We start from the raw sequence: 18,021 nt of genomic DNA, 5'->3' as shown, positions 1-18,021 counted from the left end.
TTGGACCATTTGATTATTTAATTATAGATGTGTTTAATTGTAAATTTTTGTTGGTTGTATTGTAATTATTGTTATTTTATATCCATTATAAGAAACCTTTAGTTTGGTATACAAACGGTTTAATGCCATTCAATATGCACTCATTAAGCTGAGATGAGGTTAATCAAACTCTTTAATTATCGAGTTATTTCTATCCAGAAATATTTTATAGATCTCTTGGTAAAATAGGGACCACCATTTTACCAACTGTTATTAGTACTATGATTGCATGGATGAACTTTGTTTTCAAACAAACAATAGACAACATGTAATAAAATGTTATTCTTAAACGGTTCGTTGATTAAAATAAACTCACATTTTAATGAAAAACAAACCATTTTCCATCCCGGAACCACTTAACCTCTCGCTCTCTCTCTCGTAAACTTAAAAAAGTTTGAATAGAACAATCGAAAGCAAAGTATGAAAGGCAGTGTTTGCAAAATAAAGCAAAAAACTTAAATCGCGATTGCACTTAACGAAAGTGGTTACCCAAACAACAACCAAAAAAAAAACAAACATATGCCACGCGACTTTATTAATGCGCTGACCCCGTTGGAATGTCGTCGGGGGGGGGGGGGGAGGGGGGGGGCACCAACAACCACCGCTGGCATATAGTTTTCTCGCTACTTTGCCACTACTTTCCTTTCTCGTTTCGATTCTTTTAGGCATTCCACAGGCCTGGAACTGTGCCTGCAGTCTTTCTTTCCCTCTACGATGACTCCTGGTGAAACCTGGTGCACCGGTGGCGCCGCACACACACACACACACACACACAAACACACACATTAGCAAACGCATGGGCGCGGTGGTTTCTGGCTAAAAGTTTATCGCAGATGAAATTGTTTTCCTCTTCGCTCGAATAACAACAAACCAAAAACCAAAAACCAAAAAAGAAAACGGTTAAACCCAACGTAGGAACGAACGAACGGAATCGGATGCAAGTGTGGTTCGACTTGCCAGCACCCGGGACCGTCGTCTCATGTGGATCAACAGCAGCCAGCACCACGAATGTAGGGCTCTGCATGCAATGTGGTGCATCGCGACGAGAAACCCACCGATCCGTACATCCAATTACGCTCGATCGTAAGGTTGCTGCCTTCTGCTGCTGCTGCGCTCCTAACGTTGAGCTGATGTAGTGTGTGTGCGAGTGTGTGTGCTGCTCTGGCGGGAAATCCAGAAGGAAATAAAAAGCATTCCAGAATAATATATTTTAATGTATACGCTCCCATTTCCGCGCCATGCTTCTAACTATGTTGCGAGAAGGGACCTTTATCGCGTCGGCGTCGTCGTCGTCGGTGAGTGAGTCGGTGGCCAGCGTGTTAAGGCGACCAGCAAGGTCGCTCCAGCACTCCAGCAGCACAGCAGCGGCGGCCGCTAGCGAGATGGCAAAAATGCCAAAATAATAATGTGATACTTTATTTCAGCTTAAGATGGTTATTAAACCAACTTCCGCTTCGTTTCGTTCCGTCGGTCGTCAGTCGTCGTCTGTAGTGGTCGGCGAACGCGCGGGGGGAAAGGATGCAAACCGGCAAACGGTTGGTGCGGTGGAATGGTCCGTCTGGTCGGCTCGTCTGCCTGGCTGGCTGGCTGGCTGATTTATGCGCCAACGGAATCGCGCAGATGGAGTGAAGCATTAAGGTCATATAACTTCAAATTATGCTACTCTCCTTTTCCCCCTCGACCCCACGAGGTCACCAGATGGCGCCACCGGGACACCATGAGATGATGGGATGGAGATATACTTACATAAAACGTCCAGCCGCATGTCGACGGTGACCGGATCACCGACACTGTTGTCCGCGGTACACTGATACACGCCGGCCTGCTGCCGTTCGACGCGCTCCAGTGACAGGACCGGACCTTCGCCGATCTTGGAAGCCGATTTGCCCATTCCGGTCTGCAAAGGAAGGAGGATGTCGAGAGAGGATGTAGGGAGACAAACGACTTATGGAAGGACATTTCCGAGAGCAGTGAATACTTACGCGCTTGGTCCAGTAGATGGATGGAACCGGATTACCGGACGCTTTACATTCCAGCGTGACGGCGCCACCCTTGCGGGCCGTCACCTGTCCGGTCGGTGGGATGGCTCGGACACTCGGTGGTACTATGGAGTGTGTGAGAGAGAGAAGAAAAAAAAATGAGAGAAAATGCTTAGGATGTTGCTACACATGGAGACAATTTTCGTTGCGATAATGAAAAGAAAAAAAAGAGAGCTACTTTGATGTACCACAGCCGATTTTGACAGTTTGAGCGCAACAGTTTGCTTTGACAGTTGGTATGTTTCTGAAGCAGGATCGAGTCAGTTATTTCGCGTGAATAATAAATATTTTGTTTGGTTAAAGTCATATATTGTGCATTTTACTGAAAAAAATTGATCGTAGCTACAAAGCAGTAAGACATTTTGTAGAAAAAATGTTTGTTTTGTGTACAAAACGAAGCTAGTTTAGTTTCGCTATGACAAGCGTCCCTACACATAACAATATTTCTTCGTATTTTGACGCTTTGTTGCGATATGAAAATGTTGCAATCGCATCGAGAATTTTCTGTACCTGTGTGTGTAGAAACACTCTTAGAAACAAGTGCGTCATGTCAGCTTCTGAATGAAGCAGACTAAATGAATGGCTCTGGAGCTCTGGAGTGTGACAAAAAGAGAAAAAGACAGAACGAATGCCCCCGAAAATGACAAACCATCACTCATTTGTTATTCTGAAGCGACGGCCGGCGACCATATTCTAAGCTTTTTGCTCCCTCCTGCTTCCCCCTTCCTCTGGGCCGATCCTGTCGATCTAACCGATCCCTCTTTTCGGTCACTAAATGCCGAGGGCCGGCCGTGTAATCCGTTTCCTATAAATACGGTTAAAAGCTTTTCGTACTTATCCTAAATTTTAGTACAATTCCTCCTTGTCCTCTCACCCCTGCTTCTGTATTCCATTTAAAATGGACACCTCATCATCATAAAGCCTGCCTTCGGTTCGGTTCGGCCGGCCGGGGATCTGGCCACGTTGCACGCACCCGTGTTCAGGTCGCTTCAACTCTCCTCTTCTGCTTCTAAATTGAGATGAATAGTTAATGTCGGGCGTCCCACTGGGCCTATATACACCTGACACAGGAGGAGGACTGGAAGGTGGTGGGTTAAAACCCCCGGAAGGGACCTGTCAGAAATCCATTAAACTAATTTACGTCGATAATGCTCCCGAGCCCGGAGTGTGCGGCTCGATTGGGCGCACGGCGTACCTGGGGCCCCGGTCCAGCTGATGCCCATTGTCACGGCCATTAATTCACTGCTGGACGCCCCCCAACCTTCAGGATGGTCAGTACATCATGCATGTGTATGCGATTAGACGCGATGGAGTGTCCGAAACGGCCGTTCGTTCGTTCGTTTGGCATCCTTTTCTGGGTCGAACTCTTCGAAGGGCAGCTTCGTACCAGCCGGATGGGTTAATCAGATGGGTCTTTCAAGCAACGATCGCATAATCCATCTCTCCGTTCGTCCGCTGGATGTTGCTGGAACGCAGATTGATTTTCCGAAGGTGGAGCAATGAATGAAATTGCTCGCCATTAAGCCGGGAGCCCTCGGTGGAGTAAATATCCCTCTACCGGTGCCATCCATTACGTCACGAACGCACACACGCACGCACGGCCGGTTGGTTGTTTTTTATTATTTTTTTGGATAAAAAATTACCTTCCCCATCCCCTTCCAACGTTCAGGTAAGGATGACCTCAGAGAGAAAAAAAACATGCGACATGCACCGGCATGGGGGTTGAATTTCCCTCCCACCCTCTACCCATTTGTTGCTCCCACGCCACACCATGACGCCAACGAGATGTTGATTTATTCAAAACACGTGTTTTCGGTGTCCTTCTATCCTGGCTTTCCGGACAACGAAATTCCCTCGATGCCTCCAGCGTTGCTTTGGATTTGTGGCTCCAAAGAGGGGGATTGTCACCCAAAAGGGAGGGGGTGGTCCGTAAGAATTGTTTCTTCACGCACGCGACGATTTTGCCCTTTAACCTCGCCCGGCATCAAAAACCGGCCGCGTAAAGCCGCCAAAAAAAAAAAGAAAAGGAAGAGTATCGCAACCTTTTCCGTGATTCCTGGTAAGCGGCTTGACGATTGTCGGTAATCTAGATTTGTGCTCGGTACGTGCCCGGTGTACCCGCGGGGGGAAGGGAGTTGATGGTCACTGAGTTCTGCCGTCCTCTCTCGCTCTCTCTCTCTCTGGCACGTGCTCCCCTCCCAGGGGTTTTGCTTTTTGACGTTTTTCTTTCTTGGTGCCAGCGCCCGGATTTTGGGTCCGAGTAGGCTTGTGGTTATAATTTTCCGCGAAATTACAGCATCCGGCCACAATGGCTTGTCATTCCGTGGGCGAAGGTTGACCAAAGGGCACGCGAGAGCTGCTCCAAAATTCAACCGGCAGCCGGGTTGCCATTGTTTTGGGAATATTTTAAAATTTCCCAACAATAGTATCATCTACCGCGTTCCCTTCTGTTCCCGCTGTGTAAATATTTAAATCACCGAGCATCGCAAATGAAATGCAATTTAACATAAATGCCTTTCGAAGGCACTTTCGGAGAGTCCGGAATTTTATGCGCTCTCTCTCTCTCTCTATCGTGGCCCCACAATTGAATGCCAGAAAATTGTGTAACAAAATGGTTGAAAAAAAGAATCGAGAAACGCTCCATGATCCTCCATTGCATGTGCATCGATTTATAGCGCGAAGCGTAGTACCAGAAGCGCTTCTGAGGTTTTCGGTGGCAAAACCACAATGGAATGGCGGCACGACTTGAGTCGTGCCGTGGAAACAACAAGTTATGTTTTACAGTTTTCACATGTCGTTTGCCACGACCTCGACGAACCCTCACCGGTGGAACAATAAAGAAAAGGGGCATGAAAATGATATCACATTTCCTCTGCTCCACCACTGGGACGGAAATGCATGGTATAACGACGCATTCGCAACAGTATTACGAATAATTGATTGAAGTAACGGCCGTTGCACGGTCACGATTTCCATCTCAAATGCAACACGCACGCGTACATAAATATTGATGCAACATACACCTCACAGATGTGGAGTTTTGTGCTCAGCAGCAACATTGTTGCGAGCTTTTTGCTCTTGATCCGTGTTATTTTTTTGTATGTTGGGTCCATCGATATGGTTTATGAAAAATGGTTTTACTTTCACGCATCGCAACACACTCGTCGGTCGCTTGAAGTATCATTTATTGACGTACTGGCCACCACCAACACCCGTTGGTTCCTCCATTGATCCACTGTCATTCCAACCGAATAACGACCACAAGCACAACGATAACGACAACGACAACGAAGACAACAACGAATGGTGACGATGGCGACGCGACAAGCGCGATGATGTTGCTGCTGCTGCTGAATCAAGTGTCATAAAATGAAGGGTGTTACAACCGTACCGGACACACGCACACACACACACACACACACGCGGGCACACGAACAGGCCATTCATAAAATGGACAACGAATGGGTGCGTGAGTGGCGCATAAACCCCCCTCCCCGGGCGTGAAAACAATGGATCGAACCCGAAGCCTTTATTGTGTGTCGTTCCGTTCCGTTCCGCCGGCACCACCAACACCACCAGCTCCAGCTCCTAGTGGTCAGACCGGGACGATAATCATGCTCGTGATCCTTGCCGGTGCTTTCCAGTGGTTGTCGTTGTCGTTGTCGTCGTCGAACATCCCTCTTCTGGTCCGAAGCGACCATCAGAGTACAACGAGCCACTTACATCACCTTCAACGAGCCCCTCTGGCCACTTATTTGCAAGTGGCCAACGAACATCAGCACCCAGGGCCTCCCGAAACCCCGTCCTCTGGTCGTGTCTCGCCGTTTCGATGACGTGTCGAAGGGCGCGTCACTTTTTCTTGAGTACTGGGCGACTCCGACTCCGACGGGGACACATTTTTCGGGGAGTGAGTATTTATGGTGCAACCGCGTGACCAACGGAGAACAGAACACCCGGCTCCCGGTGCCGGGACCATAAAAGCCATCGTAATTATGCTGCGGCGGCGGCAACAGAGAACCAACCCATAGTTTCGGACTCCTCCTTTTTGTGGTACCGACGAATATTTGCTGATGCTTGACTAGTGTTGTCATCGTCGTCTCTGTTGTCTCTGTTGTCGTTGTCACAAATGGATTAATACGATTCAACATAACAGTGGCCACGAGGGCCAATGAGCATAATAAGGATTTTATTGCGTATGTTCGGGATGCCCGGATCCGGATTCCTACAGGTAAAGAGCAGAATCTCGTGGAGCATATGTGGATCTTGAGACATAAGACACTCACCGGATGCCAATGCTCGATGCTTTCTCAAAAAACCCGGGGACAATGGTTTGAACGCCACGAAAGGCCACAACACGCGACATACGTCTTACTTAGTGCCAGGGGGCCAGAATGAAGACGAAAGCCTTGTTTATGGAACGAAGGACTAGGACAATGGTTTTGATTTAAACGCTTATCCCGCGTCCCCAAACCTCACTTCTCGGAGCCCCAGCTTTTTGGACATTCGGTCACCATTCGTTTGGATTAAGCGAAGGTCCGGGGAACCGACCGACGTTGACCCGCTTTACTTTCCTCATTTGTTATGCGAATGGCAGTATATTATGTATTTAGAAGCAAGGAAAGGAACCATTTTCTCCGCAACCACCACCATCACTACCACCACTAGCAGCTGCTGCTTTCCTTCTCTTTAATCGGCGCCATAAAATCGGATCCCGGGACCCAAGGGCCGAGCAGCTCTTGAGCTGGCCCTGGACGATGACAAATGAAAGGGAGAGAGAGTGTGTGTGTGTATGAGTGTTAGCAATAGAGATCGAATGATATGTACATGGCACCGGAGGGGGAGGGTCACGTCCCCCCTCTCCCCCTAGGAGGACGTAAAGGTCTCGAGCGAACCCATTCCGTCGCCATTTTGTAGTGTACTCCGCTCGGTACGCTCGGTACCGATCTGGCAGACCGGAATGACGACCAACGACAACAGCTGGCTGTCGGAGTGGGTCGGAGGGTTATAGAAACCTCCCCTCCTCCCTCCTATTCCCTCGAGAGGTTCCCCGGGAGGAACCTTGAAGCGTCAGACGATAGTGATAATAGCAGTAATAAACAGTCGCACTCATACACACTCACACACAGTGTTTTATGCTTTTTATTGCTGGTGGTGGTGGTTGCGACAGAATAGCGCAGAGAGAGAGAGAGAGAGAGAGAGAGAGAGAGAGAGAGAGAGAGAGAGAGAGAGCATCAGCTGATGCGACGACGAAATGAATCGTCTGCTAAAACCGGTCGGAAAACTCCCGGAATTTGCTAAGAAAATCGAAAACCAGAAAAAGAGAGAAAAAAAAAGAGAGAGAGAGAACAAGGGAGAAAGAACAAAAGAGAGAAAAGAGAAAGAGAGAGAGAGAGATGGTGCACCACCATCAAATTATATGGAGTTGGCTCTCATTGCCAGACGCTTGGTGCTGCTTAACGGATAAGCGGCCTTTTGGTTTTGTAAGGGGGATGCAGAAGAAAGAGAAAGAGGTGAGGTGCAGGTCTGGATGGCAATTTCGCTGGGTGGTGAGCTGCTGGCGCGGTTATGTTCCAGCTTATTGCTTAGCGGAATGTCTGGCGCTATGATTGCACCCGATCTGCGCGAGAGAGAGAAGCTGCGAAGAACAACTGCACAAGGACCTGACCTGGGGAGAAGGGAGGAACACTTCTCGCGTGCTGCCACCCTTGGTCGTCGATCAACCGACACGAAACACGCCGCCAAATCCCTTCTCTTATCCCCCTCTCTTCATTGGCAATGTCTGCATCGCGGGGATTGCGGCAAATGCACCGAGCACCGCAGCATAAATGTGTTGATGTTGGGATTGCATCGTGATGCACGGACCACCACAGCTCGACAGCAACAACAACCGATGGTGGTACTTCACGTTACTCCCTTGGTGTTGGGGCCAATTGTAATCGGCAGGCACACCAACAGGACTCCGAGTGAACCACAATTAATGGGGAAAGCAATGCCGACGAAGCAGCCTGTGCGATACGACGGCATTCAACAACCACCACGGGACGGGAATGCTGCTGGTGGTGGTGTTGGTGATGGTAGATTTGTGAAAAAGTCCATAAACTAGAGCGCAATGGCGTTGAGGGCGTTAGAACCAGAACCGTGTTAATGTTGTTAAGTGGAACGCAGTAGCACCAGCTGCAGCTGCAGCTTCGAATTCATCCATTGTGCTGTTGCTAACGCTGCTGCATCCTAGTAGCCTGCGAAGCTGGAATAGAGGCACTCGACTCGTCGGTGGCATTTGGAGCGCGAGTTAATGGCGCTAATGCGGTGAGTGGAACGCGTTCGAGAACGTCTTCCCTTAGCAGCAGCAGCAGCATTAGCATCGGTTCCACGCCAACACTTGACTGAGCTTTCCACTTCAATCGTGATATAATCCGCCCCGCCTAGGGGGAGGAGAAAAAGCAAAATATTTTCCAACAACGCAAAGCAATTAACATGGTAAGTAAGTCCCGGAGGGAGACGCGAAACGGATTAACGGTGGCGTCTTTCGAGCAGCAATCCTTCCTTCCTTTCTTCCAACAACAATCACGGCTAATAGGGTGCCAGATAGGATGGCAGTCGCGCGGGGAGGGATTACATAAAATCTGATTTTCCTATTCGAGGCACATCGAGCCGACTCCCGGGCTGGAGCGACCCACGATGCCGGTGATCACCATCCGTCATTACAGTGTGTATGCGGGGAGGTTGTTATAACGACGCTTTTGATTGTGTGCCACACGGTGCCTGTGTGTGTGTGTGTGTTATGGTGGCAGCGATTATGATAGACATTTTGGAGAAGCTCTTCTCTGGCGCTTGCTTCTCGGAGCCCTGAGCTCGGCTTCCAGCAACCACTCCAGTTGTGGGTTGGGATCGGAAGATTATCGGTAAATATCAAAAGGGGTGGATGGGGAGGCCCCAGACTCCCAGACTTGCCTCGAGAGCACACACACACACACACACACACACACACACACACCTCATGGTTGTGCTCGCTTTCGGTTGGAAAATTTAGAATTTTGCTTCGCGAGCAAAGTGCTGGCAACGCTTTAAAGAAGTTGTGAGAAGAGCGCACCAACCGTCGTGGTTGTGTGTGTGTATGTGTGTGTGTGTGAGTGTGTGTGATAACCGATTCCAGTCAACTGATAGTCCCGCCCTCAAACATAACCCATGGCGTGGAAAATGTCATAAAATGGGGGCCACGACGGCGACTCCTTACACTCCGGCATTTCCCATCGGTGGTGATGCTGCTGCTGCCGCTGCCAGTCTCTGAGGTGGAGCATGAAAGTGAGGGCTGTTCTTATCGGTGAACGGTTTAATCGTCGAGCCACGAGCAGCAGTCGCTCCCTCCTTTTGGTCGCTCCCGGGGATCATCTCACACCTGAGCACCTCCTCTACTGCGAGAACCGAGAAGTGATAATAGTTTAATGACTGGTGGCCATAAAATCAAAACACGAAAGGATTATGTGGATCATAATCCCCCCCCCCCCTCCGACTCTCTAAGGTGTTGTCTCCTGCACTACCGAGCTAGATGATCCCCGAGGATGATAGCATCTCTCGTATGTAGAGGTAGGTGATGGTCCCATCGGTGTCGTGATGCGTGAGATCCGTGTTTTGGGTTTTTGAATGGATGTCCGGGTGTAGGATTTTCCGGGCTTTTTTTTTTTGTTCTGTTTGGTTTTCCCCCGTTCCCCGGGACTAACCGGAAGGTGATATCCAGCGAACGGTAATACCAGATAAGCTGACGAATTAGGCGCAGGCAGGATTAAGCTGCTTCATTCCATTTGAAGTCCCGCTCAGAGCCGGAGACCACACTCCATTTTTTTTTTTGAGAGAAATATTATAACTAGTTTTACATAACAGACGGATAATCAGAAGGAACTATTACGTGGCTCTGCGGAAGCGTGTTTAATGCTCAAAAAGAGCAACGTTTTGTTAAGACTTTTCATTGATTTACTGTTCTACTCGATTATAAGAGGTATAAGAGGATTGTGATTGTATAAAGGAGACTGGCTACGATAGAAACTTAACGTTAAGAGCTGTCAAAATGAAGCTGCAATAAAATTGTAAGGGTGGCACTGGCATGGTTAAGTGTAAAGGAACAATCTTTGCGATCAATTTTCAGCTCGGTTGGAAATACCTTGTAAATAAATATTAAAATTTTCCTCTCACACGTCAACTATGAGGCTCTTATATGAATAAATTTATCGCTTTTACAGCCTTTGCCCGGAAATATAACTACCGAAGATCGAGAATTCATTTGCTGAGCACTGTTTCTAAAGCATGGAACAGTTAATACTTGGCCGCACAAAATAGGTCATATCTCAGCCAAAACATGACGTATAAAGAAAAGAAATGTGTCGTTTTGTAGGGTTTCTTATTGCCTTTAATAAGAAATATTGATGCAAATTATTCAATAGTTTTTTGTAAGCCTATTTAACTTTTACTTTGACATCTCCCAAAATTGGTTGCACAAAATTGGTTGTATGTCACATCATTTGCCCTCTAGTTGCACATCACCCTCATTTCAGTTGGTTTTTATACATTTCTGATATACTTTTCAAATTTCCCTGTGATAATTGTCCAATAGAAATCGATGGAAGGAAAATCCAGATATTTTTGTGGATTGATAGTTTTCCCTATGAAATCGATCTATTTGAATACAAAACATTAACGCCATACCTTTGGCAAGAACAGCTTCTTAAATGATGCCAAACTTACACAGGATCATTGGTGGACAAATGCAGGACAAAATCCTTTTCCGTAGACACTCTTTTCTTGCACAAATTTCGAATGGACGTTGCCTTGCTTTGACCTTTCACGTTCCATCAGCGATAACTTTTGAAGGCGTGGATCAATTTTGACAAAAAAATTACCACTAAATAAACAGACTACAATGATTAAAACGCTGTCAACGGGGAATGGGAAAGTGATCACTAGGCGCGCTGCAATGATTAAAAAAAAGTGGCCAAATATTAACTGTTCCATGCTTTTAAGTTCACAAGTATTCATTTCCAACGAACAAACAGAGTTTATTTTTCTATTAGTCGATTACTTTGGCGATTCGTTTGCTTCCAACATGCTTGTTGGTGTAAAATAAAGTTGCTAATATGGCCGCGCATTCTTTATAATGTTTCGCGTCTCACCAAATGACTACCAATTAATGTTACTGTAAAAGTTTGCTATCTTAGCCATGCAACCTTAAGTCGCCATTCCTCTCGAAAAAGGGGTTCCTTTTCCTTATCAGTTATCTGCGCGAAAACCCAAAAGCCCAACCCAGTCACACATTCCAATGATCTATCGCCTCATAATTGCTTCCCATAAAAAAAAGAAAAAACGGAGAAGAAGGTTGAGAGCGAACGCAGAGCGCATTTAAGCTGACATGCCAGGGAGTAGGGTAAGAGATTTATGTGACAATGGGTGGGTGGGCCACCCATCCGTATTCGCCTGGCAGGATGGGAGCAGTGGTTGCACTGGAACATACGAACGTTACGATGGAACATTCAAATCTAGTTCCAATTCATTTTGTTCCTACACCATCTCTCGGCGCACTCTCTCTCTGTGCTCTCTCTACGACCACCTTTTCTCTGGCGTGTGTGTGTGATCCCTGGCTCCATAAAGCAATTTAGAAATTATTAGTCGTCCCAACCCACGACCCCGTCCCAACACACATTCATCGTAACCGTATGAAGCCCTCCAGCTTGAGTTGCGCTGCTGCAACGTAGACGGGAAGCCCCATCTACATCGTTGTGCCCGGTTCTGGCGGGCGTCTTTTTCGTGGTTTCGTCTCGTCGTTGGTTGGTGAAGTTTCGCGAAGTTGCCACTCGCAACCCACACAAACGATGGTCGAAACTACGATCGTACGAGTATCGTCCCTGCGTGGTGAATGGTGAAGACACATGGACCACATCGCATCTGCACTGACACTTGCGGGTGGCTTGGGTCCCCGTTGGTCGCGCCAGCCATCGACGGTAATTGAGGTGCTTCGAGACGGAGTTGAGACCAGCGTGTCCCTGTGGTTACCCGGTAGGGAGCGAAGGGATGCAAGATGATAGTGGTAAGTGTTGGAGGAAGCTATCATTTACTCGTTATAGGCAAAGCACACAGACACACGTACACTGCACTGCAGGACGGTCGTAGGAGCTCGCGGGTACACGGATCTCGTCGTGGCAGGTTCGCGAGCATAAATTTAGCGGAAATATTTGCATAAAATTTTATTAAAACTAATATCGTTTGCTATTATAATGGTGCTCCTACACCAAGAGCAGCAGCAGCAGCAGCAGCAGCAGCAGCAGCAGAAGTCGACGGTTGCCATTTCGACGACGGTGCCTCGGGAGCCTTGGGAGCACGAAAATGGGGTTTTTGGTGGCATGATTTCGCCGTCGGCACTTTCTAAAAGCTAAAACTAATAATTGGTGAACCGAATTGAGAACCGATAATGGTACGCGATGCGCCACGTATCGCTGGCAAAGCATCAAGTTTGATGCACGAAACTCAACTCGAAAGTGCTCGACGAGTCAGCGAAATCTGTGATCCTGATCAATCGGAACAATTGCTGCTCCCGAACTCAATCTCTTCTCTCTCCGCTTGATTGAACTTTCGAAACTCGAGGCAACGTCAAATTATGCTCAGCTCGGCAGCAGAAGATGCGCAAAATTCGCAATCTGCTCTAAACTGAAACTTATTGCAAACAAAAAGCTCTCATCACAAACAATCATCATCAAACCACATCAATTTCCTTCCCTGCGTTCTGTACACACCATTTGTGTCAATCATTCAAATATCTTTACTCCAACAAACATATGCTCTCTATCTCTTCATACTCTCGTTACACCGCAGCTACAGTGGAAAGTTTGCAATAATCACCACATTCCCCCCTCTTTTTACGGTTGATCCCAGCGTCAGTCCGGACTGACAGGCAATGCAATCAGAAAAAGGCTTATTAATAAACTTCCGCTTCATTTACCTCCGGTGCCCAGCTTGTCAGGGCAGCGCACTCGTTGCATCGTTTGCTTACACCGAGAGAGGGATGAGGGATGCTACGTACGTGGTTTTGTGTTCCAGGGTTCCGGGCAATCCAACATTTGCCAACGAAATGCCTGACCACATTCGGAGCGTGCTGGACCGGTGCCAACCACGCGGTGGTCTTGTGCCGTTGCCGGAGGGATGGAATGAACGGCACACAACGGATTCAATTGAAGAGGCACCACCCTCAACCACAGAACCGACAAAAGCGACCAAGATTTCGGTCTTGAAGGGATGAAGAACACACACACACACACACACAGACACGGGTTGTGGTCCAGACACACGTCGCGTGTCCAGCGCGCGATCGAGCAGAAACCAACCACCACCGTTCCTCGTTTTCACGTACCGCGCCACAGAACGAAGCGACCTGCGGTGTGGTCTTCAAACTATTCTCGAGATTAGTGGTGGTAAGAAGAGAGAGCAAAGAGAGAGAAGAGAGAGCAGAGAGAGAGGAGAAAGGGATGGTGAATTATGAATTATGTACCGCACCATTTTACACATGTACTTTTCATTTCCGCCTCGCCTTTCCGTAGAACCGGTTCCGGTTGGTTCCTGGGAGTAATGGTTCCCCCGAGGTCCGGCCACCATTCCGGCAAGGGGGGAGGGTCAGCCGGTTGGTCAAAACTTTTCCGACTTATGCTACTGGCTTGGGGCTGGGTTTGTTGTTCCCCTTGGCACGCCATACATGTTTATGTCACTGTGGGATGGGAACTCACCAACATACGGACACACGAACACGGACACACACACACACTAGTGGTGGTTGGTACGTGCGCTCGTGGTCATTCGCTCATTACTTCCTTTTTGGCTTTGGCTTTGGGTGGGGGGGGGGGGGAGTTGCTTTGGCCACAGAACTTGCTGGCTAGCTAGCTGATAAATCGGACAACAAAGCCACACATGCACACACACCCAGGCACACGTACACGTACACACACACGCACACACAGGCACTCAAGACACACACCAAAAAAGGAGGAGAACGAAAAGTGAACACATCTCCAGTGGTCCGTTGGTTGTACTTTTAACGAACGGATTTGTTGGTTACGTTTAGCCCCTCCGAGAGGGAGAGGCGAGGGGTTGGTGGGCTCTGTTGTTCCTTATGCTTCAACAGCAGCATCGTGAAACAGGAAAAAGCATAAAAAATCCCCGCAGCCCCCGAAACCCCGAAACACACTAAACTGCACGGGGCAAACAGTAACTTACAATTTTGTGCCATCGGTGCCATTCTGCACTTTATTCCAGCTGCTCGTGTGCATGTTCGGGTGTGTGTGTGTCTGTGTGTAAGTTTGTCAAGCTACGGACCGCACCTTCCGGAGACCGAAAACACTCGTGGGATCTTCGATAGCGGATCGAAGCATTCGTGAAGTGGTTGGAGTGACAACAAAGAGGAGTCTGCAGCAGATGTATGTATCAATAGCGGCTTCCGGTAAGTCATGGCAAGGGGTTGGAAAAATAGGAAAACGGAAGACGATTTTCCTCGACTTTTCCTTCTTCGCGAATCGCCGTCCATAGACAGCACGAACTTTTTGGGGGTTTTTCCTCTATGGTCTCCCTTCGGGGTGCATTGTTAGGGGATGGATGACGGATTTACGAAGGACCAGGACCAGCTGGTACCGTCCAACGGTACACGGTACACTGCCATCAACGTTCGCGGCCCATCGTTCGAGGAACGGTTGTTGATAAATTATGAAACGTTTCAATCTCGTCGGTTCGCTGCAAAGTTGCTGCAACAGATGATGGGCCGGCCATTCCCTTTCGTGATGGCATAAACGTTATGGAAAACTCCATTTCTAGGCGTGAGGCAATTGCGAGATGCTTTCGTGCTCCGAGAAGAAGTATTTTCTTGCGCCAACAAAATGGAGTACGTTCCGTTGAACGTTCCCGTTCGTCTACCGTTCGTCGAGACCCTAGACGGAGCTCAGTAGCGAAGTTCATCAGAACGGTACTGCTGCTCCTGGTGCCACTGTTGATGGTGGTTAAGGGAGGAGGAATAGTTGAAGGAGTAAACTATACCCGGTCCTGCGGGTACCTTGTGGCACTGTGTGACGTTGTCTGCATTGCTCGGCACGTCGTGACCGTCCGCGTACGACCGTCAAAGGAACTGTATGTGTCCCCAAGCGCTGCTGCTGCTGTGGTCGCGTATAGACCATGGATCCCAATGGGGCTCTGTGCAAGTGAAGGAAGAAGCATTTGTGGAGTGAACCGACGAAAAACACGAAGCGACAGCCTGCCAGCCTGCCAGCGGCCACGGTGTGGCCACAAGAAACGTTCAATTTCTTTCATTCTCTCCCCGGGTGTAAATAGCACAAAACATTTAATATCAACGCCACGGTCCACGGTGCGGTGCGATGGTTTTTCTCCGTCAATCGTCCCAGCCAAACAGTTCAACTGTGGCTGCTATGAATGCCAGGAAAAGGGAAGGTGGAAGAAAGGAAGGTTCAGGGGACCCTCCCCCCGCCTCACGGCCGTAGGCCGCCATCACATGGAGGCGCATGGTCACTAGTGATGGAGGCGCATGGTCACTGGTGGATGATGGAGGCGCATGGTTGCTTTCAAATTCTCGACGGAATCCACGGGGCCTTCCACCAAGCGACACAAACGGGTGGTGTGGCAGGCTGGTGGAATGGTGGTAGTGGTGGTGGTACAGCAATTTGTGGGACAACAGAAAAAGGATTAGCTTCATATCTAATTCCGTGGCGTTTCCGTCCGTCCGTCCGTCCGTCCGTCCGTACGTCTGTTCCTTCTGCTCGATGCGACCACCAACTTCGGTTGTTCTGAGGACGATTGGTAGGAAAAGAAGAAGAGTGAAGAAGGGAAGGATGAAGCGAACAAATGAGGCGCAACTTCAAGCACACTCCATGGTTCTATCGCGCCCGGGCAATCCATTTTACTGATTGTGTTTTTTTTTACTTCGAAAGCACACACACACAAGTGAAACTGAGGCACACGAGGGGCTAGTGAAGGTGGAAAACTTTAGGTTCAGCCCACCACTACCACTAGCACGGGCGTTTGACGATAACCGCGAACGATTATGTCGGTGTGTTTGGACCATCATTTGTGTGATTACCTCCCACTTGCGCCCCGCCGGGGGGTTGCACTGTAGATGAACAAAACATAGATGTAGAAGGTGGAGAGGGTGGTGCAAGACATAAATCTTTCCCGTGACCTTTCGAGCTGGTATGACAGCTAGGCCTCGGAAAACAACCGTTCGTTCGGTTGATCTCTGGAGGGGGAAGTGAGCGCATTAAATGAATTTCATTTCGATTCCATTCTCTCAATCAATTGCAGAGCAGAGGAGAGACAAGGAACAGGGCAGAGGAGCTGCTGGTGGGTAACACTCGCTGCACAATTAAATGTAAAAATAGCTCATCAACAGCATCAGCAACAGCACGCAGAATGGTGACACAATGTCTGACTGGTTCCCTCACTTTTGTGCAGCTCTCAACTCGAGTGACCTTCGCAGCATGTGGAGAGAGGCGCTGCGGGGCGTTTATTCAATTTTCCGCATGTTAATTAAAAATTAATAAATAACGCTTGCTCATCAGGTGATTGGGTTTTGTGGGCGAGCAAGCGAGCGAGCGGAATGTAAATATATACCTCCCACCGAACCCTTTTCTCCATTCAAACCCACTCACGGAATTAATGTGCACGCGGTGTTGACGCTGATTGCATGCAGTGTTGCTACTTCTGGTTCTCGCTTCGTTTTTGCTGTTGTTGCTGTTGCTGTTGCTCCAACGCAATATTGTTCTGCACCTCCTCTCGCTGCCCTCTCAATATTATTAATATATTTTTGTTCAACACAGCCCGCCCCACGGCGCCATGGCACTACATTGCACAGGGAAAGTGCATTAAAGGACTTTTAGAAAAAAAAAGCCTTCGTTTACACACACTCGCGCACACATATAGAAAAGCACCCCTGGGGGTTGTCGCCATGGAGACAACGTCGACGACGACGACAGAAGAATGTGAAAGGCACAGGAAGCTCCAAAGCGGAGAGTTTCTTATCGTTCGAGGGTGGATGCGTTTTTTTCTTTGCAGAAAATAGTTTCACCTTCTTTTTTGCCCTTTTTCCAGGTTTGTTCATCTACTGCGTGTTGCCTTACATTACAGCATCCACACCGGCAGGGGGCAGGAGTTCTCGGTGGGTGCTAGACATGCGCCAGGAAACTGACTTATTGGAAACTCGCTTCTTCTGACGAAAGCGCACAGACACCTTGAACGGGGCACACTTTTTGGAATTGAACCCGCGTGGAGTAGGAAGAAAAAAATGCAAAAACGATAAGAAAAGGTAGCTAGCAAGAGTGTGTAGCGGGAGGGGGAAGGAAGAAGCATAATAAATCAATTGAAACTTTTTTAATCCCAACCGAAAAGCTGTTCACTTTCGCGAAGAACACGCGTTGCACCCCGTCGGTTGGAGCATTCCGGTTGTCCGGATTACAGTTTTACTCGCGGGGTTACAAAAATTGATTGCGCAGAGGGTTGCACTTTACCATAACCTACACAGTTCCCGGGGTGTTAGTATGTACGCAAGCGAGTGCGCGAGAGCTGATTTGATGTCGATCGAGGGAGAAGAAACGGTCGCTTGATACATACAGTGGTGTTCGAATTAATAAGAGCGGGCCTCTAAATGCGAAAAAATCAACACCATACTTAACGGTTTTATACCGTGTACTGCGGAAGTAATTCGGCACCTTGGGGGCGGCGTACATACATGGTTACTGATATGAAGTGTTACCTTTTCAAAAGACCATAACTTTTTTGTGTGTTATCATTTTTTAGTGATTTCAAAAACAAAATTTTTTGAGGATAATCAAAATTTCAGAAGCCGTTCACTTTATCCAGATCTGGCCACCTTTGCCTTAACTATAGCCTTCTAAAAGTCCAAACATGAGTTGCATGC

At 48.2% G+C, this 18,021-nt stretch overlaps 1 protein-coding gene across 1 annotated transcript in view; it reads right to left on the bottom strand.

Moving 5' to 3' along the window:
* The window catches only part of LOC125950277 (hemicentin-1-like), a 219,960-nt gene that overhangs the window by 25,176 nt on the left and 176,763 nt on the right, over positions 1-18,021 (bottom strand). The window contains exons 4-5 of the mRNA XM_049678118.1: positions 2,022-2,143; positions 1,786-1,936 (exon numbers count right to left, since the gene is read on the bottom strand). Coding sequence (XP_049534075.1) covers positions 1,786-1,936; positions 2,022-2,143 — 273 coding nt within the window. The remainder of the gene's footprint in view (positions 1-1,785; positions 1,937-2,021; positions 2,144-18,021) is intronic.

The sequence above is a fragment of the Anopheles darlingi genome, chromosome 2 (genome assembly GCF_943734745.1).
Source record: "Anopheles darlingi chromosome 2, idAnoDarlMG_H_01, whole genome shotgun sequence".
NCBI classification, from domain to species: domain Eukaryota; kingdom Metazoa; phylum Arthropoda; class Insecta; order Diptera; family Culicidae; genus Anopheles; species Anopheles darlingi.
This window is presented reverse-complemented; position numbering and strand designations above follow the sequence as displayed.